Here is a 22,610-nt window from a genome sequence, read left to right as displayed (position 1 = left end):
GCAAGAAGAGTCACGACGTTCCTGGTACCGTCAACACTTACGTAACCGTGAGCTCCTGACGTTCAAAATTTCTATTTAACTCTGGTATCCATATCGTAAATTTTTTTCAAAAACAAAACGTCACATCTTGGTACTTTGTTTCGAAACTATCAAAAAGTTGAGAAGAAAGGTGAGTTTAAAAGAAATGCCTTTCATCTAAGTTAGGATCGTTTATCGTGTCCAGTTTTTCTGAAAACTTGAAAAATTCCAATATTTCGCTTAGTAGTTATCGAGGTGAACTTTAAGGTACACAGAATTTAAAGGCGCTGCCTTCATATTGCTTAAAACCGTTTGCAGATTTCCCTGCTACTCAAACAACTCTGAAATTCCTTTGATGTCGTCAAGTTCACAGGCTAATCTCGAGAAGCTCGAAAAGTTGAAGAGGCGACGCGACGGAGGAATGCTCCATTTTCATAGCCAGCCCGTAGCAGGTCTCGAAAACGCAGTTTGAGGTAACTAGCAATCGTCCGACCGATTCAGATATTAACTTACGAGCTAATCCAGCCCGGAGCCTGGCAATCTACCGGAGGCTAATGAAAATAAAGAGGTCGTTGGACCCTCTCGGAAATGCAATGTCCCCGCGGGAGTAACGACAACGAAGTCACGTTCCTCCTCCGCGACGACAATGGATAAAGGCCACTTCGCTGGATTACCCTTTAATAACCCGTTGCAAACCATCTCCATTATTCCCGTCCCCGTCGCGTCGCTCCGACCGACAGGAACCAGCAGCGAATCGCGTCAGAGGAAACTTTCACCTTAATTCCTGGTTTCCGACCGAGCCTCGCACGCGATCCACGATTACCACGGTCGAATAATTACCGTCGACTATTTTTGTCTGTCAATACGACGCTTTCGCGATAAACGAGAGATAAAGAAGGGGGCTATCGATAGATGGAAAAAATATAGGTACGTTCGCCGGTTAATGGAATACGGGAGCTGGCTAGAATTCCTTGAAAACTCGGAGAATCGATAGGATACACGAACGAGGCATGGAGAACGGTGCCGTTTACGTAAATCCGTTTTTCATGGCACGGCTCGTTTCCCCGCGACGTTGTAATCCACGGCTGAGACCTTGAAAATGCGAGCGAAACACGTCGTTTTCTAGTGGCATGTACATACGCGCATGTACAGACCGTTGCCATAGGCAAGACGATTTTCCTCAATTTACTCATCGCATTCGGGTATGTCAATACGTCTCGTCGCGTCGTCTGATCGAAAGTCTGCCTTCTATGAACCAATCTTATATATCTGTTACTCCTTTTGCAACATATTCTGATGCGGAGAGCTGAATAGGTACGCCAATATTCAAATATTCGAGTATTCAAGGGTCAAATTTTCAAATTTTTAAAGGTCACATTTCTAAATACTCAGATTTTCAAATTTTTAACGATCACATTTAAATTTTGAAATTTTTAACGGTCACATTTAAATTTTCAAATTTTTAACGATCACATTTAAACTTTCAAATTTTTAACGGTCACATTTAAACTTTCAAATTTTTAACGGTCACATTTAAACTTTCAAATTTTTAACGGTCACATTTAAATTTTCAAATTTTTAACGATCACATATTCAAATTTTCAAATTTTTGACGATCATATGTTCAAATTTTCAAATTTTTAACGGACATGTGTTCAAATTTTCAAATTTTTAACGGTTAAAGTTTGAAACATTCCAATTCTTAAAAGTCTTTTTTTTTTAAATATTCATTATTGATTGATTCAGAGTTAAGTTATATTAGGAAGCACAAATGACAGGATTACGGTTAATCCTATACAGCCACTTTGCCATTACAGCCGGATAATAGTAATTAACCGGTTAAAAGTTTTTCACACAATAGAATTAGGAATGCGGTTCAACTCGACTCGTTATACCCTTCCTGTCTGCACTAACAACCTGTAGGTTCCACTTCAAAGAATTCAAATAAATTATTCCGAAGAGGCTCCTATTCAAAACTATTTGAATCGTCCCGAGGTCGCTCCCACTCAATTTAAGTTTCCCGTACATTTGACCTGCTGATTTATCGGTTACATTCCTGATCCAAAAACGGCCTAGTTTATTGCATCAAACAGATCCTCCAAAAAGGACTTTTCCAAGGTACAACTTTTTAGGATAAAAAAAGAACTGAACACAAACCTTTTGGCAGGGGGTCGACGCTGTTTTGCGCGGAGAATTCTCCTAGGCCTAGAGTCCGATGCTGCTGTTGCTGATGATGATTCTGTGGAGGTGGCGACGCTTCCCTGACACAGCCCATCAGCGTCAGGGCACCTCCAACGCCTCCACCTCCTCCTCCGCCACCAGTGGCGGTGCTCGTCGACATTCTGCTATTCTGAAACACCCCGAAGAACCATATCGCGACGTAAGACTCTCTGACTCGCTGGTACCACGCCGCGAGAAACGAATTTTCAGCCCTTTTCCAGCTCTTCCAGCCATCCATCCTCTCCAGCGTCGTCGAAAGATCACTCGATTTTTCCCTTCAGCTCTACTCTTCCCGCCACTCCGCGAATCACGAGCGATACGGATACGGGTAACCGTGTCGAAACGATTCGAGGATATCGATCCGCGCCAGCTGACCTTAGTTTCTGTTCATACCGACCTTGTACAAAGCCTCGTTACTCGACGTTGCGCGCTCACGGCGACCGGTTCCTTTAGGAATTTGGCGAGTTCAATTCGTTGCTCGATTCAAGCTTATGCTTTATGAATTAGAGGGATATTTACAATAGAGCTCGTTACGCCGTGAGGTCGTTTATGCACGCCACGCGATTTGAATTCGAATAAATTCGATGTTGAAAGCTGCAATCACTGTTATTTCCTCGTAACACTTCCTTGGTTAACCGTAAAACTTTCATGAATCCGTACAGTAGTCCCGCGTCACTTCTCATACTCTTCGTTTCCTCTATCTCTCTTGAACACTCTCGCTAGGCCACAAGGTCACTCATATCGCACCTCCAGCGGAAACGGAAAAAAAGAAAAATGTACAGAAAAGTGAGCGAGTCAGGTGGAAAATCCAGGCGATCCCAGAGCTACAGAGGATGAAAAGCTCTTCGATTCAGCGGAGATGCAAAGGGCGAAGCACAAAGAATCACGGAAGTACGGAAGTACGACAGTGTCCGTGTGCCGACGAGTTCCCTGTCTGCGGCACGCTCTCACAGAGAGACAGTCGGCCGATGCAGCCTCTCTCCGCGTCTCACAGGCTCGGTGTGTAGCAATGGGTCAGGAGAGATGGTCTCCATGGTAACTGCAGCCAGCGAGGGGTGCAGGAGCGGCGGTACCGTGCATCGATTGCACCCTCGGCTGCCGGACGACCCTGACCTTCGCACAGCTGACGACCACGTCGACTCCGAGCAGCGCCGCGGGATGCGCAAGGTTGCCGTCCGGGATAGCGAAATTAATGCTGCCGGTTCTCGTTAAGGTATCGCAGCTCGCGTTACACCTCGCTTAACCGAGGACCTTTTAAACTCCCCCTCTGTCGCGGATCCCTTTCATTCTAGCTCGTTTCTGCGTTCTGGCTATATGTCGACCACGAGAGGGAAACTGCGAGACGAGTGCCGTCACGGTGACCCGATACCAGGGCCACCGTTGTTTTTCTTCCTTTATCTTCAGCAACGTCGCTACCGTAATCCACGTTCAGTTACGTTATAGAAAGATTCCTTGGAGTTCTCAATGATCGTTATTTATAGATGGGTCTCGTTACAAGCTAGATTGCGCCGCTCGTCGAGATTCTGAAGATCAAAGGACGTGACTCTTTGACGTGGAAGGTGACCTTTCCTATATTACAAGCTACCGCTTTGACTTTAATTTGTTTATGGGTTGTTTTATGGGAGAATGAATGGTATTTGAAAGCGGAATGTACTGATACCAGAATGCAAAAATTTCCACTCTCCAGCAAAATAGACTTCTAGTGAAAATGAACTCTTTTAGTAGGACTGTAATCAGTGGCCTTCGTCTCACACCTAGCGTAATTAGCGTAACTAGTCAAACTACATCAATTTATTATGATTGACTCTCGTTATACCCTGCAACACTACCGTTTCTATTTAATCTCTGCCACGTGCACTTTTCTCGATAAGGCCACTGGAATATAAGGGACACTTTCATTTTCAAATTCAACAAAACACGCTCAGAATTGCACAATCTCGGAGCAAGCATCTCTAGCTCTCAGCCATCAAGAGTCCTCTTCCAAGGAACTCCTTGGTCGTTCAGGGAACTCGTTAATTCGATAGTGCTTCAAGAACGAAGCGGGTTCTGATCGCTAGAGCACTCCACGGAGGAAACAGTCGCCCACATCGCGAACGAGAGCAGCGAGCGAGGTGAAAGTGCTGTGGCAGTTTTATGCAAGCGTTTCCAGCGAACGAGCAGCGAACGCGTGCAAGCGCTAATCGAGCTAAGTTCGTTAGATAAAGTCGAGAAATTGGCCACGACCTTGACATAGCTGCCACGAGCTGTCCGAGCAGTGGAATGACTTTGCCGAGAGCATGTTAGCGTCCCTCACTTCCATTAAGTCACGACCCACGCCAGGATTCGGCGTTGTTGACCATTCCTGCCTCTTTTTAGAAGTCCTCCTCCTTTTCTGATACTTCCAATGTCGAGGATCTCTCTTGAAACTATTCACTGCAACTTCTCCTCTTTTCTTTAGTTGACTCGTCTGAAAGACCTCTAAGATGAAACGCTTGGCGACGCGTCCAAGAATCTTCACTTGTCTGGAGAGAAGATTTCAATAACATTCCAATTGCCGAGCTCTTACTAGTGGATTATAAATTCCAATTCCTAATTTTATAAGCGTCAGAATATTGAAACGCAACAGTGACTCGACTGCCAGTGCTCTGTTGAGCTTCTAACAAAAGTCTCGATAACACCGTTTCTTGATGATTAGCACCTGCAGAGTCCTCAAGTAGCAAGCGACCCTCGTCAGAGACCTCTCGTCATGGGTCTTCTCGAGAGTGCTTTCCTTCTTTCTGCCTTTATGTTGCGGAGGAGTTTATTTATGGGGTCGATGCAAGTGAAGCGTTGTCGTTCAGTTCCTATCTGATTCAGCAGCGAGTGTAACTCGCTAATGATGACATTCTTCTCCTTGGGCCAAAGCCGAGAAAGCTTTCTGAAGGTACGGTCCACCTCCGCAAGGCTTGTCGTATCCAGAGACTTCGTTATTAATTTTTCATCAGCCTTGACACAACTTTCACGACGCCTTATGCGCCATGAATGAGTCGCGTTCAGACGTCCATTAAAACGTCGCAGGTAATCTTGTTCTCTTCGTCGGGGACGCTTTTCGTCGAGGGATGAGGAGAGCAGCGCAATTAACTTTAGAGAAGTTCTCCATGTTCGAGGAGAAAGCGCGCATATGATTTACTAAGTGTCGCGGTTTAATTGTTCCGTCGAACTCGAAAGGAGAAACGCTCGGCCCATTTTATTGGTGCATTTAACATTATTCATTTTATAGTTGAACATCGATGAAAATATCCTTCACTATTTAGAATTTCAATTATTCGGCATATTAACAGTAAGAGCATAGTGAGATTGGAAATAGAGCCTAGTAAATAGAATAAACCTAAGTACATATTATATAACAGGGCACCTCTGCAGTGGGCTGAACTCACTGTTACCAATCGACTACGACGTAGGTGGATAGCGATGGAAGCTGAGCTGGAAAATAGCGTGGCTTCCGCTATTTGGAAGCTCGCGCGAACCGATTTTCCGTCGAATGGCGGCGTAATTGCTCACTTCCGGTTCTGTCGACCGGTTACAGCCGCGCACAACCATCTATTGCGAGACATCGATTCTCTCATCGCTCAAGTATCCAGGAACGATGAGCCGATGCAAAACCATCCTACTCCGATGCCTTTTACGACCGTCGAGGACAATATACTCGTTCACATTCCACTTTTTTCTCTCTATGATTTTGATACCCCCCTTCCTTCTTCCTCTTTTACATTGCATCATTTTAAAAGACATCGGATAGGATTCGAAATAAATTGACTATTATGACTCTTACCTTAAATAGGAACCGACATGATAGATACGGTTCGTGTTGCCGTGCCCCGAATATCTGAAACCAAAACAAAACACATTAGTAAAGACATGGACTATGAAAAGAACCAACTTGCATAATCATCTACATTCTACAACTTGACTATACGATCCAGTTTGCAAGTGTGTGCATTTAAACTATCGAGTCGATATCAGCCGCTTTAATACCTCAGATACTTTACTCATCTATCGTATCCATTCCGTTTCTTCAAAGTATCTCGACAAGTGGCATTTCTCTCGGAGTCTTCCCCTGACTCACTGTTTCCACCTATGCTAGGGTACCCCAAAAACAAAGCAATTCTCGGGTATAAAAAACGAGTTAGCACAGTTAAAATATTGCGTTTCACCACGAACAGTCCTCGACCGGTTTTGTCCGTTCGCAGAGGAACGACGCGGTGGATATTTATAGCCAGCCACGAATATGAGAGGCACGAATGCGAATTACGTCTGGTGAGGCCCGTTTTTCGTTTTTGCCTCTCGTCATTTTTTCACCAAGCGTCACAGAATTAACCGGATCAGCGGCGCACATATCGCGACCGCCCTGACCCGATGCGTTGCGTTTCGTGCCGACTGCTTCCACGCCGTTCGTTCACTCTTTATAAATAGACGGCAGAAATTCTGTCGCGTCCGGGCGTGGCGGGTCACCAGAGATCTACGAGGATCCTAGACAAGGTATAGATCACTCGTCGCGATCCATTCATTAGGCCGCCAACTGCCGCCTCGTTTGCTCGCCTCTGCTTGCGCTTTTCCGTACGTTTCCCCTCTGTTTGCTCGAGTCTCCTCAGAAGTTTGCTTCCCCGAAATGTTTGTTGACACGAAAATGGGCGTGTAAAGCATCACGATCTTCGCGGAAGCATGATTTCTCGAATCGTAAAAATTTCTGTGCTTTCGAGGACTGTCTTTTGAAAAAATATAGTCTTAGATGTATTCAGATAACACTTATTCATATTTTTCTACTCCTTTGAAGCTACGTAATGTCTTTCATAGATGTAGTGAATAGAATTTATCTAGAATAGAAAAAATGGAACTTTTGTTAGGATAGATATTTCGTTACGCTACCCTTTTTTTTGTGAGAAGCTAACCAAAAAACTGAAGCGAGACAAATGCAAGAAGGCTAGCCCCCGGAAGTAGCTGCAGCGTGTGTCCCATTCCGTGCACTTCTATTTCTCTCGAAGGGACTTTCCGGATTGGGTAGCTGCTTATTTAAGAAACGTCTGCTCTGAAACGAGTACCACCGGGAGTATTTTCGTCCGGCGGTACGAAAGCGAGGTAGAAAATAGTTGTGACTTCTCTAAACACAAAAAGGTCTTTTGATCCGAAAGAGAGACTCTGGAGGTTTTTTTCCTTCTATTTGTCGCGTCGTCCTTCACTTCGTTCCCTTCTTTTAATCCCTAATGTAAACGAAAAACCAGTATGCATTTCTTTTCGAGAGCAACTGTCATTAAGAAACACTAAATTTTTATCTGAGCATTTCCCCGGGAGGAATGGTCGTAAATGCGACCGGACACCCATAGGCGGGCTTATCAGAGACTGCGATAACGAAAAGGGCGTTGACCCCTTCTGCAGCAACTCAGTAGATTTAAACAAGTAACATTCTTTCTGCAACTGTTTTCAACCAGATTCGAGTTATCTCGGGAAACGATGAATTACGAAGATATTAATAGAAAAAATGATAGTAGAAAAAAATATCTGTTTTTGATTTTAAGACTAGAATCGATCTGAAAGCCGCGGCAGTAATTCTGTTTCTAATATAAAGTTAAGGTGTCGCGACACGGCAGACAGGACAGGGACAATACGGCGACGAGTAATTACCGAAAGAGAGAAGAATTCGAGGCTGTAGGCCGTTAATCCCGTTCCAGAGAGAGCGCTGGTGGGAGGGACGCATCGGGAAATGAGAAAAGCCGGCAGAGGGGAAGCAATTGCTTCCTGGTTTTTCACAGTATTCGTGATTATTCGCTGGAAGGAGACAAAAGGAAAGGTAATACCGGGAACGACGATGCGCCACCGTGCATTCGGACTCCTCCAGCGTGTGCTCGTCCTCCTCTTGTCTAGCTACAACGGCTGACATGTTTCTTTCACCGGCGTACAGACTGTGAAAACGAGAAAAGTCTAGCTCTGGCCTCTAACTCCATTCTTTCTCTATTCCTCCAGCCAGTAGGCAGCACCGAGTGATTACCGAGACGCCCGCAACAACCGCGCTGCCATTGTCCAGGATGCACTTTTGCGATGCGCGTGCTGGCGTTCGTTGAAAACGCAGCTCGATCGTGGATCGAGCCGGTTCAACGTTCACCAAGTGCAACGAATCCTAACCGAATTCGAGACTACGACCCCGTCGGAGATTCGTGACTCGGAAGAATGTGGTTTCGTTGGCGAAGAAGAGAAAGCTTCTTCCACTTGGGGAATCGACGAACTTTATTATTCTGTGTTCATAGTTTCTGCTACGTATTTCACTCGAGTGTCCAGTACTTCACTTCTTCGTATCCTTCGACTGAATTAGGATTCCTTTGATTGGGCTTTGATAGGCCTCTTATAGACTTCCCAAGGGTAGGAAGATTAACTTGTCCATCCCGCAAGCTTGTTTCTCCATTATCCCAGATTCATGAACAGAGGAAAATGAGTCACTCTCAGAAAAAGCACGCAGCCTGCACATTGCGTGCGCGCACCCCAAAAGAGTCATTTCGGGAATCGACCGTCTGTGATGGTAATTCGATCCCTCGAGAGTAATGAGGAACGTAGGGCGAGCCACGATAAGAGTAAATTAAATTAGAGTGGCTATCGTCTTCCAGTGGTAAGTATTCGGCGCTATTGCCGCGACCGTGCGTTGACCTCTGCTGATCGAACACGAAGAATTATTTCTAGATTATATTGGAGCGGAGTTGAGCGCAGGCCACTGGGTCTGATGCTGGAAATCCAAGAGTCTATGAAATCTCGTGGATCGTTGGAACGAAGCGAAGCCGAATAGGCTGCTCGAAATTTATCGACCGATTGTCCCTAATACGTTGGAGTCAGGATACTCTTGGAGCTTCTGGAGTGCAAAAAGTTCATCGAGACGCTCTCTTTTCGATTGAATTCGAGAGATTCGGCAGACCGCCCACGCACCAGACGTCTTTCAAGGGCCACCGTCTTATGTAAATTATCCAGCCACCCACGGATCCAGTGAATCCTTCGCGTTCTGGGAGATCACGTCTCGACAGTTCCATATGAATAGGTTCTCTACGTCTGGCGTTGAAAGTGTAGCAGTGTAGCCAATCGGCTACTCGATTTCTCGCTTCGCCTCTGACGAAAAATCTCGCGAGAAACACGTGGGACTAGAGGTCGAACCAATTAACAGCCGCTGAGTGAGAGAGAGATCGCCTACTGGAATTATCTACTCGAGTATAAAGGAAACGACTGGTCTGGTCTGTGAGTCACGTTTATTGTTCATCGTTTAACAGCCTATGACGCCTTTCTCTGGTTGAATTAGCGTCTGAAAACCGCGCGAACCTACTTTGAACAGAGTGGCGATCATACTTAGAAGATGCAAATAGAATCTTCGGTAAAGTAGTCGTGTCCATAGTTATGTTGTAATAATAACAACAGATACGTATTTATTTCAGAAAAAAATATATCTTGATAGAAAAATTGAGTACAGAGCGATCGTATCTAAATACGCGCGATAACAAGACTACTTAACAAGGCTACTCAGTGTAGCCTTCATGGAGTTTTCGTTGACTCAAGTTGCTGAATGACTCAGTGACACCATGTCACCCTCCGCCCTCGCATGCACAACCTACTATTGAGAGCGTCTCGAGTTATCGCGGCCTGCTACGTCCTTTGTACCAATCAACGAAAATTAGATTCTCCTACCCGCTCGATGTCACCGATACATGAAACAGCCGCGCAGCCTTTCTCGGACTAATGATAAAATGACCGAGAAAATTGGATCGTCTTAAGGAATGAAATTGTTTCATCACAGAGATGCTCCTCGAACGAATTTGCAATATTTTGCGAGGCGTAACGAAGAAACACGACGAAAATCGGCTCGAGAACACGCCCTTGAAACACATCCCGCTTCTACAAGAACTATTACTTTGGCGTGACCCAAGTGCCCTGAATCGACCTAATTCTTCTTCAAATGCTTCGTGGAGTGGAGTAGTCTTGAAGGGGAATATTCTCGAATCCATGTCAGATCGTAAGCTTCCGTCATAAAGCTCTCTTTGAGAGCTGCAAATCGTTAACCAACAGTTGACGCATTCTTTAGCAACCTCTACATAGGACAGTGCATTGCAGAGTGAAACGTTGAGTGAGACTTGGACTATGATTTAATAGTATCTAGTCTGCTCATAAAAAATAAAATTAATCATTAGGAGTGCGTTTCAGGTTTGAACCTCGTGTTAAACCGGTTCATCAAGATGTTTCTGTATTTCAAAGATATTCTTTTAAAGCGTGTTTCTTTGAAACTTGTCTATCTGCAAGAATATCCTCACCTCGACTCCCTCTCTATAGGCAAGCGTTAGGTAAACGATGCAATCATTGGTCGATTTCCGAACGAAGCCCAAAGAGATGAGTAGGGTCAATCCCATTGCGATAAGGTGATTGTCACGAACGAAGAGGCGAAGAGAAAGAGAACCGTGTTGGCAAAAGGCTCTTAACGAAAAAGCCCTGCGCGTTATTTAATGAGCGCGCTAATTATCCTTTCCTTTGAAAATCCGTAATGGTCTGAAAACTCGTCGACCACCGGACCGCGCTCCCTTTCTCGCTTTTCCTAATGACCTGCATCGCCAGCACGAACGTCCCGCTAAAACGCGAGTCACCGCGGAAACAAGAACGAAATGAAAACCGAGAACGGGGCTGCACCCAGCAGCAGAGCGAGGAAAGTACTTCTAGGAGTCCGCGAATCATCGTCGATCGTCGAACGCGATGTTTGTTCGCAAAAACGCCGCGAGATGCTTAGCGAAAGTAGCGTAACGGTCCGAACGACACGAGAAAAGTGCTACTTAGGGGACTACGGGTGCCTATCTATCAGAAGATAGCTCTTTCTTGTATTACCGCCTCAGATAAAAACCTACACTGGTGGATAGAAGTCTGGAATTACTTGTTAATTCCCGTTCAAGTCATACCGTTAGTGGCTAAACCCTGTCGCAACAGGAGCCATATTTCACCTATCAGAAATACTCGAGAACCACATATTCTATTGAAACAGTCGAATACCTTTCGAATTCTGCGCAAATGGGAAATTCATGGAACGAAAAAAAATGATCGAATTTGTCGCGAAAGATAAAGATGTACGTGGGAAGGTTTTCGACTGAGCAGAACACATTACCGAGAGTAACTGAATCGATAGACGATAATCGTTTTCCAAGATTGAACACGGTCCCTCGGGAATCGTCGAAAAGACACGCCTGACGATCGATCTACGATGCGATAAGTCACGCGCATCCCGGAAAACCGCGAGCAGTCGCACGTTTTTCCTGAGCGACTCGTCGCAGTAACGTGTTGCGCGAAAAAGCCGGCTCTTGTGGTTCCTGACCTTTCCACCGGGTCGATGACACTCGTTAAAGGGATAGCCGAGTCGTTTTCCTCGTTTGCCGCGAGCCACGCTCGATGAAAACTTCTGTCGGATAAAAACTTGGTTAATAGCCGTAACGATGGCGGCTTCAGTGCCATTCAAATATCGCTGCGATTGTTTCTAGCTGGCCGCGGCTACAAACAAGCAGAGCTTGTTCGTTGACCTTAGGCTGGGGCGATCTGAGCTTGCGATAAGTATCGATTATACACGTTGCTAACTCGTGGCCCGAACTACGAGCTTCTCGGATGTTATTAATTGGATTATTTCAGCTATTACGTTTATGACAATGACCTGACAGTAATATAACAAGAATTCTTAACGAAAACTATTAGAAAAAAATTGCTCGTCTTCTCAAAAGAGGTAGAACTGCTAACAATAAGACCAAAAGAGCTAAAAACAAAGACACTTGAAATGGACTGTTCAAAAATCTAGCCGCAGAGATTCATTCGTGAAAGCCACGACCGCTCTTGCTGAGGCCTGTACGTTCCCAAGGATTCGAGAGACGAACCCAAGAGGAATATTCATCGGTAGAGAGAGAGAGGAGTGGCTGTGAAAAGCGTTTTCACGGCGGACGAGATCGATCGTGAGTACCAGGGGCCGGCTCTCGCGAAGACGCTGATGCCCTAGAAAGTACCGTTAAAATATTTTATTGCGAAGGATCCAGGCTGTCAGCGGATTTTTCTGTCTGCCGGCGCAGTCCTCGCCGTCAAAGTGCATCGGGACGGATTGTCGGCACAAGCAACGGCCTCCAATAGACACGGCTACTGGGAAGTTCGTATTCCCACGCGATGGAAACGAGTTGTTGCTCGCTGGTGCATACCGTCTCTACCGGGTGACCTGGAAGCCTATCGATCACTCGATCAAATAAGGCCTAAATGAAGCGAACATTCGTCGATCGAGTCTAGACTTGGCTGATTAATTCCAAGTCGCTGATTAGTGACCTGAACACAGTCGAAAGGTGCAATTATCGTTCACAAGATACACACTAACATTCACTTGTCGTTTGACCCTTGGCGAGGTGAGCTTCGATGCCACTGAAACTTCGCGATAAAAGTCACGGTGAACATGACTTACACGCGGAAGCTTAAAACACTAAACCTGCATAAATCAAACTTCTAATTCCCTTAAAAAGTTTCTGTTGTAACGATGTAACCTCTAGTAACCTTTATATTGATTTTCAATTATTATTTATGAGCATAGATACTTCATCGCGACGTGAATATATTGTGAGAACAAATCATTCGTCGATGATTACGCTTTTCGTTTTTCCTACGACGAAAGCGAGAATATAGAGACCAGTGAGAAGGAATGAAAATCAGCGAGAATGAAAGACGACTATTTTCGACATTAATGGAAGACAGATGAAGCGGGGGATTCATAGTGATGTAAAAACCGATTCTACGCACAGGGAACGAGTATTATAACGAGTACCCTTTGTATGACACTCCTACCATGCTTCCACAACGATCCAATTCATTTCCTGACACACAAAACATCGCGATTAAGCGTACAACCGCTTTTCTAGATTTATACCCGAGTCATTTGCGGTTGTACGGAAACCACGAGACTTTTATTCGTATGTTCGTTAAAAAACCTAACTTAAGAGACATAAATTATGGAGCACCCGGTATAATGACGGACCAGCCAGTCGCGAGGAATGCGCGATAAATAATACATGAAATTATTCTGTCGACAGTTCGTCCGCAAGACGTCTGTCTCGCGAATGGCTTTTCCATGCTTATTCAGTCGATCCACCATCGCCGAATCTCTGACAAGAAATGCCGGAAAACGGCGATAATAAGATGAAACGACACGTTTGACAATTTTCTGACATTTTTCTAGCTGTGAGGTTTCATGTTCCACTCCATGAATTTACTTTTTCAAGTTTAACACAAGCCTGATCGAGATCCTCTTTTTAAACCGTTTTCTCATCTTTTTCATGTACCTCTAATCTCAATTCCGCCGAATGAAAGTAGGACCGAGCAATAACTCATCTTCGAATGGACGTCTAGTCGCAACCATTTCTTGATCAATTTTACAACTGAACGCGTTTTCCTCGTTTTCCCTGCTTTAAATCTACCTAGACTCGTCGGTTTTATTTCGCTGTAAAAGGAAAGTTTGAAGTCGATCGCGAAGTCAATTTCCCAGAAAGTTTTCCAAGCCGAGACGAGGATACCGCTGGAATTCTCGGGGAGCAAAGTTAATCGCATAAAATGTGGGTTGAGCAAGCGATATGTTTCGAACGAAATGCTCGCCGACCTCGAAACTTTTTCCACGGGCTGCTGCCTCGTTTCGCGTTCCAAGTTCAACGCATCGTTCCTCATCGACTTGCAAGTTTCTCGAGAGAGCTGCGAAACGTGAGCCCCTTGATAGCAGCTGCATTAACTATAAATGAATTTCTAATTAAAAAAGTGAATACAGTCCGAGAAACTCGTCATCCTAAGCATGATGTGTAGAAAATTGGTCACAGACAGCATCTTAATTGCCCTTGGAATCTTCTGGTTCCACGTTCCTTGGGGCTCGAGCAGGTTCTTAAGAAATTTCCATCGCTTCTGACATCGGATAATATTCGAGGCGACTCAACACTTCGGTCGCGGTGCTCCAAGCGATCAGGCGGCTTCAATCATATCGCTGGATCGAGCGGCAATCGCGAGAAGGCCACGTAACGCAGGAACAATGGAAGCAACATGCTCTCCCTGGCTTTCTGCCACGTAACCATGCCACATTCCGCCCCTTACTCCGCAAATTAACCAAGGAAAACAAGGAAGAAGAACAGCTTTCCCGTTTTGCGGTTCCACAGACAACAATTCGCCCTCTCATATGCCCTTAGCGCACCTCGACGTCTTTTTAATTTCCTCCCGTTAAAGATAGAGGAAAAGTGAGGAAAGGGAGCGAAACGAAGGAAAATTGCTCCCATGAGATCGAGAATGTTTGCTGAAGGCATTTTATCGGTGAAATGCCACCACCTGGAGATATCGTCACCTAGATGACCATGTTTTGGATGTGATTAAGTTTACAAAGTTCTAAGGGGGATTCTTTTGTTATTGTAACTTATACTGTGGAAATGTGTGACACTTTCCTAACAAATTTCTACGAACAAAGTCACACTAAAGATGAAGAAATAGTAGTAGTTATAACAGTTGCAACAAGAAATACCCTAACATTCCGTTTACCGCCAGGTCTCCTAATGGGATAACTCCGTTAATCGCGGAACAAGAAGTCTCACTTTGGCTCGCAGCCGTTCGAAACAGTCTACCCTTTGCACGACACAGGAATTTTCTATTCACGTCGCTGGTCCTAATGGCACGTTTTCGCGACGAGACGTTGGCACGTTGCGCCAATTCCCTTTGGAATTTCGAAACAGAGAAACGCGCGGCAGTTCGTTCCCCGTCCTATGCCAGCTTCCTCGAAGTCCAGACGAATTCGTTCGAGGCTCGCGCGACCGCCCTTTCGACGAATGCCTTCTTAAAATAGCCCTGGGTCAGGCTGGAAAAAGCTGATGGAAACTGCGATCTTCTATATCCTTGTTCACGGACCTTTCCGCGGCGCCAACCATCGGTTTAAATATTCCACAACGTGATCAGCGACGTTTTCAACAAGCTTTGTGGCTACGTCGCCGGAAAGAGACGAGGTATCGAGAGCTGTTTTTGATAACTCTTTCTAGATTTCCTGTGCGGCTTTGCCGCTTCCTGCGAAATTATTGGATAACATTTCAAGTTACTGTCTGCGAAATTCTTGAGTGGAAAAAAGGTAGGAGAAAGACTTCCTCAATCCCTTGAGAAAATTCGAGAGAAATGTGAGCAATGAATTATGACCCACAATTTTTCTGCAATTGCCCGAGGCGAATACAATCGTTTAAGAGGAAATCGGTGGCAAGAATTCCCGTTGCGCGCTTCCGAGCGACGGTTGGCATTTTGCTGGGCGTGTGTAGGCAGTGCGACACTAATACGTTGAAAATATGAACCGTGTCGGTCGCGATGAAAGCTCACAGCTGTTCCCAGTGTCCTAGTAAAGGGCTTTCGTCCTGATAATTCCGATCGTGTTACCTGTGGCATTAACTGACGCGATGGGCGGGGCAAACTCGATACGTCAACGAGAGCAATTAACGTGCCAATTAGGCGAGCGAGGGGCTTAGGCGTTTGTGGCAATTAATTCGGAATTGAACCTGTCGACGCCACCGGAAGTCACGTCGATAGCTGTTTCATTTCAGCAATTTCAAACGTCGTCGGGTGAGTTGAATCAGAAAAATTCCTGCCACAGTTTTTCCTTGACTTCTCTAAATATTTGCCGTAGTAGACTCGCCAATTGGTTGCATCCATTAGCAATTACCTTGTCCTCGCAATCACAAGTTTTTGTCGCGTTTGACCTTTAAGCTTCCTGCTTAAGAGAGGATTATCATGGACACGTGGAACTTGGTAAATAGACACACCTTAATGAAATGCAATAAACGAGGTTCACCTGCCAATGTCAAAGTCGCAACTATCGAAGTTTCATTGTGAAATCATTTCTGAATACTAGCATTAATACGTTTATGACCCATATTCGGGTCAGAGTAATTTCAACAATGATTTACATTCTAGTACTACTTACTTTGCAGTAATGATTTTATTAGAAACTTGTATCTCTTTTCTATATGTACGAGTGTAAGAATACGTTTTTTGTAAATTATGGCTACGTTAATATCTAGACCACTATGCTGTGACGCTGACGGTGCCAGAGTACCCCGTCCTTCGTATCTGTCGATTATTTATTCAAATGTCTCGTGGGTGGCATCGGCACGATTTTACTGGCGTGGCAGGCATACGAGGCCGATATACATACACCAATCGTCGATTACCCTCCTACCGGTTTTCTGGATGGTCATAGCTACGTAACGGTTCCAGCGGGCGGAGAGGGCTCGTCGAGGTTCGGTCAGCAGGACCGGTTCGCCGTTTCTCGGTAACCCGTTCTCGTGCTTTTATGGAGCAGAGAGCAGGTGCACTAACCGATTTTCGTACCGAATTTTCCCCCAATTGCTGGTTTTCAGCTGGCACCTCGGCCAACGACTTCACCTTCCTCAATACCCCAATGCTAATTATCGAGAGACTTCCCATACGACCATTGTGCTCTTTACACGCCATTTCCTCTTTCTTAATCAGTTTTCATAATAAATGAATTCATCTGACTTGACAAGTCTGTCCCAGCTGACCCATATAAATTTTCCAATCTCGAGTTAACTCGAGTTCGCCAGTTAAAGGGTTAACGGGACACGGCGCAACAGTTTTATCCTCGTTGACGGCGCAGATGTCCCTCGATAATGGAAAACACCACGCCCATCCAATAAATCGTACGCTTTCACAGTTTATCTCCCAAATTGGCATCCTCGGGCGAGCGTCGCGAGCGTGGAGCGTTTCGAATGCAGCCGATTCCGTGCTGCACGCGACTGCAGCGCGGCCTCGATCGCGAGAAGGATCGTCTGTTCGCGCACCGATGAGCCATTAGCGAGCTGCAACGATTGCGAGAAACGGAGACAACGGGAGGAGCGGGTTCGAGATGGAATATCGAGTGGAGAGAAAGGGAGAGCCGACACGGATCGAGGCGAGAAGAGCCAAGCGAGGAGGAGCGAGGTGAAGGGAGCATGGACCGAGAGAGAAAGATGTGGAAACTCCTCGAGAGGCGTATGAGAGTCGATCTCAGGGCGGATTCCCACCAAAGGATCGGTCACGACTTAGGGTCACCGTAAACGCCATCCACGACCACTACCGACGATTGGATAATACGGCTTTCGCCTATCGTCCTTCTCTCGACGTATCCACCCTGCGCAGATCGTTACGGTTCCCCGTGCAAAACGGCAACCTTTGCACCAAAGCGATCTCGCATTCTCGTAACCCGAGCTCGTATCCGCGTTTACGTGGCCTGTTTATCTTGCACCCGATACAGCTTCAGCTGGCAGCGATTACCTTGACAAGAGTGCTCGTTCATCTTACTCCCCCTCGCTGGACAACAGATTTAACCGGTTTCGGAAAACGTACACGCTGAGATTGGAAAAGCTTATCCGTGGAAGATAAAACAACGCTGAGATATTTGTGGCATAATGTACTCTACCCACTGTTAATATTCGACGAGTCTGTAGATTACACTGTTACAGTATCGGTGTATCCTCCTGGTATATCATTAATGGAAATCCCACAGGTTTCGAACTCATCCTATCGAATGCATCTTACACGATGCTACCGAAATTGCTATCCCCATAATCTATGTTTGCATCTTGACAGGGTACCATAAATGTCTAACAAGCAGCAAAGCTTATTCTCTGGAGGGATGTTTCACCTATCCCCCAAAGGCAAATAGTAATCTGGAGAATCAATCGTTGCTCAAAGCTACTGTCCCTAGTGCACACCACAGCTCGTCGAGATTTCATTGATTCGTCACCCTCGCTCCTGGAGCAGCGATAAGCGATGGCATATTGTCAATCGGACGACTATAGCACCACCGTCGCGATGAATACGAACGGAGGAATGCAGGAAACAATGACTTCAACGACAATGAGCTTCGATAGCGAAGATCCTCGATGTTTCTGCGTTTAATAGCTGTCATTCCCCTCACTAACGTCAAGGATATCGCTCGACGTCCCTGTGACGTTCTCCGATAAAGAATCCAGAAGGGCAACGATCGGAGCTGACTCGCGCATAAAATTGCTAAAAGTCACTTCTATATCAAATACCTTTCTCTATAGCGCGCGATGCACTCTCACTCGAAATTCCGATCGTTCCTGATTCTCGCACGTCAGCTCGACCGCACGTGCGCGCGCCAAACCACACACTAGTGTAAATACCATCAGGAAGTCATTAATCTACGACTTGCGGTAACTATCTTCAAGTCTAAAGGATGTTCCTGCGCTACAACTGCGAACCAACGTCGCCTCCTAGAGTATCCTGAAGGACGACATTCCAGGTGACTCTGTTCACAATGTCCTTGTCGCTATTTGCGCGATATCGTGGCTTCTGAATGCCATTTTTTGGTTTTTAAGGGTTGAGTAGGGTAATAGATTTGTCTTGTCTCAATCAGTCCTTATTCTCTGTTCTCCTTAGTCTATTTCCTTTAGTCGATTGAAGAGAAAATACGAAAATCAATGTTCTCCGAATTTCTGCTTCACGGTAATAGACTCAGGTTAGGAACGAAGTTCCAAATTCTCAAAGGAGAGCTTATTCTCTTATATTTCGCGAGATGAACGAGGCAGGAGAGCACTTCGCTTCAAGCTTGTAACAATTTTTCACGCTGCTGGAGTTCAACGAGCTAGACTGTTAACAATAAGACAACTTCCTCTGTACTCGAGCCATTCTTGTTCCAGATTGCCTTCAACTGATTCGTGGCTGTTCGCCGGGTCACGTATTTCACCAAGTTCCTTCGATGGCTCATTTTAACCCACTTCTTCGCACTGAACCGCCTTTGAAAGCTCCAATACGCTCATTCGAGCAAAATCAACCGGGCTCAATTTCCAGAGCAGTTTTAATTAGCGCGTTTCGACGCCAGAAAGGTGAAGCGGCGATACTAATTAAGTAGATGGCTCAGGTTATAAAGACGTCGTACTTGATGATTCAAAGTTAAAACGACGGCCAGAAGAGGAAGAAGATGATAGACAGAGATTCGCTGGTTTCGAGGGAGCAGTGAAACGTGCGGGTATTGATAAGAAAAGCTTGAGGGGCAGAGCCTACAGTGATTTCAGCTCCCATACCGGAAATACGTGGACACAGGTGCTCGAAAGGCAGTAGACACCGAGACAACTATCGATCGTTCCTGAAGTCGATGTTTCGAGGTCGTCGTCCTTTCCAGTTACACGTGAGTCGATAGTGCGCGAACGCTTCTGTGAACCGCCGTGACTTCTAACCAATAATTCAAAGCGGTACGTTCATTAAATTGCCACGAGCTTTTCACGAGCCCGTGGAAAAACTCACAAGAGTTTCTGTTCCGGTTGCTGCAAGTTTCGCAAGTATAAGTAGAAGATGCACAGATACCCTACTAATCATGGTAATTACGAAACCACCAATACTTCCTCCTCTAAACAAACTCACCATATTCTCAAGTACTTCATCGTCTCATTCTAATTACCTCATCGATCCCCACAATTATATCGAGGCTTCTCGTTCCTCCTATTCCAGCATTTTATGGCAAGAAGCCAGTCACGAATAAAGCATGAACCTGTTCAGAATCTGTGTCTGCAGCGACACGGGTCAAAGAGCGAGCATCCGCGTTTACCCAGCGCGATGCGTTTAAGTTCTTTCTCCCATTGTTCCTGCGGCTCTTTTATCCTCCCTAAGGGCGAGCCTTTGCACACGTGGCCACGAAAAAGCACGCGCCGAGTACTCGGCAAACATTAGTCGCGACGAGGGGCCACGGGGAGCGGATCCATCCACGCAGACAGGATGGAATGTGGGCGTGCAGCATACGCAGATACATAACGCGAGAGAAACGCGCGGGAAACGCGCGGGATGATATACACAGTCGTTCCTCGTTTCTGCTTCCTTCGCTTTCGCCGGTCCGCTCTTTTCGCCCAGGCTATCTTCTTTTCCCTTAAACGCGATTGTTCGACCCTCGTTGCACCGCGCTTCTGCCAGCCGCATCGCGCCTCTTCCGCTCATTGTCCCGACGAATGGTATCGCTCATTGTGGCCCAGTTACGTCACGACGCCTCGCATCCTCGCGCGATTAATACCGCCCGACGGGGTATAGACGGTGCTGTTACCTCCTCAGCTGCGTCTAACGGCTCGATTACTGTGCCCGATGCATTGTTGCGAACTTTGATGCACTTTCACCGACGCCTTGCTTCAGGAGCCCGCGAATCTCACCGCCTTAGGTGGGTGGATCGCAGACGACGTGGGAAGAAAGTTAGAAACGGTGGATTTAGAAAATGGAATAAGCTTATCATGGAAAGTAATGCACACTTCTCAGAAAGATTGTAGGATCATTAATTGTGGGTCAAAAAATTGTCCATCTTTGAACTGCTGTAACTTTGTGGGAAAAAATCGTCCAGCAGTGAGCCTGGGCTCGTTTTGAAGGACAAAGCCTCTACTTTTTTATTCCTCTGTTGATTTTTCTCGAAGATGATTTGGTGTAATCTCATCACGACGTACCTTGAATTATTGTAATGCTAGGAACACGCTTTGCTCTTTAAAAAGAGCCCTAGCTCACCGCTATGCGATTTTTCTGAAAAATTACAGCAGCTCAAACATCAAGCTTCTGCCCTAAAATCAGTGCTTTAATTTTGCTTATTTAATCTTAAATGGATTATATTTGCGTGAAACCTGATCAATTCTTCGCGTTAATCTGGAGGAACATGCTCGAGCAGATAGGAAGGGTCAGACGGAGCCCCAATTGAGGGGGGATACGATTTTGGTCGGGTTCGTCGGACCATCTCTTGCGTAATACGGCCCTGAGCCGTAGTCTTACAACGGTAATGGAAGCCTCTAGCAGGCTTCCTCCTACGGGCCAACAAAACCCGTTTCTTCTTACAGTTTAACGATCGTGCACGCGTCAGAATTTATAAGGGACAGACGGCGCGGCGGAGGAGTAAGAGAGATGGAAGGAAAACGTGGCCCTGGATGAGTGAAAAAAGAAACATCGACGAAGTATCGTTTGACTGTATTAGGAAGACAACGTGCTTCTAGTTCACGAAGAGCGCGCTGGTCCTCGGGGGAAATCCGACAAAGTTGTTCGACAAATTCCGAGAAAGAGAAACAACGCTGCAACTTGGTCTCCGACGAAGACAAAATATGCCGGAAGAGACAGAAGTTGGCAAGATCGCCACAAAAAAGAAGTTCGAGTCTAATGAATTGCCAGGAACGAGGCACCTAGTAGACATAAAACATTACCGCTGTTCTTTTCTTTTTCTGTTGAACTTCGCAGTTTCTTTGAATACTCGTGTCCAATGAAAAGCATAGTTTAATCAACGATACATTCGACCCTAAATCAAAGAGTAAAAATATCAGCAAATCAAAGTAGATTGGTCGACGCAAGAACCCTGGGAGCTAAAAATCGGCTAGTTTTTCTCGAATATCCTGCACAGGATGTCGACTCGCCGGCTCAAAATAATCCAGAGGCTCTTTCGCAACGGTCGCGGTCTTCTCCTCGTTTTGTCGCGTGTTCGTGAAAAACGATATCAGGCCGAGATCGAATTTGCGGTGAGCCTCGAAACCGCGAATCGTGATCGACGAGACCGGTGTGCTCCATTTCGCGTCCACGGCTATCGTCGTCAAGCTGGGACGCGAATATCGTGCACCGTGACGCGCGAAATCCGAATTGCTAAGTGTTCCATCGACGTTTCTATCCTCGAACGAATTGAATTGGGTTATCGAAGACGGAAGCGGGCAACCGTTACGACCTACCACGAGGAAGGTGGTTCTGGCGTAGTTATGCGCCACGGAACAACCCTCTCCAGCCCTTTCTCTCGGCACACGTGAGAACCGGTAGCGCGGCGTTGAAAGGATGTGGGCGGTTTCACATTACGCGAATCCTCAACGCCTCGTGCATATTTGCGTTTCAAGTGGATCCGCCTGCACTCCTGCGTCCCTTTACGAGGACTCGAGAAGATCTTTTACGTCGGAAACGAGACAAGGGGGAGAATTTCGAGGGTGTGCTGAAATTTGTAATGCGAGTGTCTAAGCGTAAGGGGCATTTTTTGCCCCTTCTAGTTCTAATTACAGCGATATTGAAGAAGGTAGTGGGAACAGAGTGCACGTCAACTTTAATAATATTTGCCAAAACAATCTGGAACCTAGGATTTCAGATTTTCTGTGCGTTAATATAAAAAGCTAGAATTCGTACACATTTTCTATGTAAATAAATTTCCCATGCAACTGGTTCCATGAAAACGACCTACTTTTTCATTAACACTCTACAGATAGAGAATTATTGTTTGGACGAAAATGCTCCTATCGCTCTAAAATAAAACACAGCCAAGTCCGTTGAAAAAGTCAGCACGCCACCGTAGTAACAGACACTGAAACCGTAGAGCTTGTTGGAAT

The 22,610-nt window shown here is 45.8% G+C and overlaps 1 protein-coding gene across 6 annotated transcripts in view; it reads right to left on the bottom strand.

Annotated features, from left to right (window-relative positions):
• LOC143180248 (uncharacterized) overlaps window positions 1-22,610 on the bottom strand; it is a 57,983-nt gene that overhangs the window by 26,473 nt on the left and 8,900 nt on the right. For 4 of the 6 annotated variants that reach the window (XM_076379838.1, XM_076379840.1, XM_076379841.1 and 1 more), the window contains exon 1: window positions 2,176-3,180. In XM_076379838.1, the coding sequence (XP_076235953.1) occupies window positions 2,176-2,476 (301 nt within the window). In that variant the 5' untranslated portion in view covers window positions 2,477-3,180. Of the gene's footprint in view, window positions 1-2,175; window positions 3,181-6,028; window positions 6,083-22,610 lie in introns of those variants that run through there. The other 2 variants (XM_076379842.1, XM_076379839.1) reach the window with 2 other exon arrangements.

The sequence above is a fragment of the Calliopsis andreniformis genome, chromosome 6, assembly GCF_051401765.1.
Source record: "Calliopsis andreniformis isolate RMS-2024a chromosome 6, iyCalAndr_principal, whole genome shotgun sequence".
Lineage (NCBI taxonomy): Eukaryota > Metazoa > Arthropoda > Insecta > Hymenoptera > Andrenidae > Calliopsis > Calliopsis andreniformis.
This window is presented reverse-complemented; position numbering and strand designations above follow the sequence as displayed.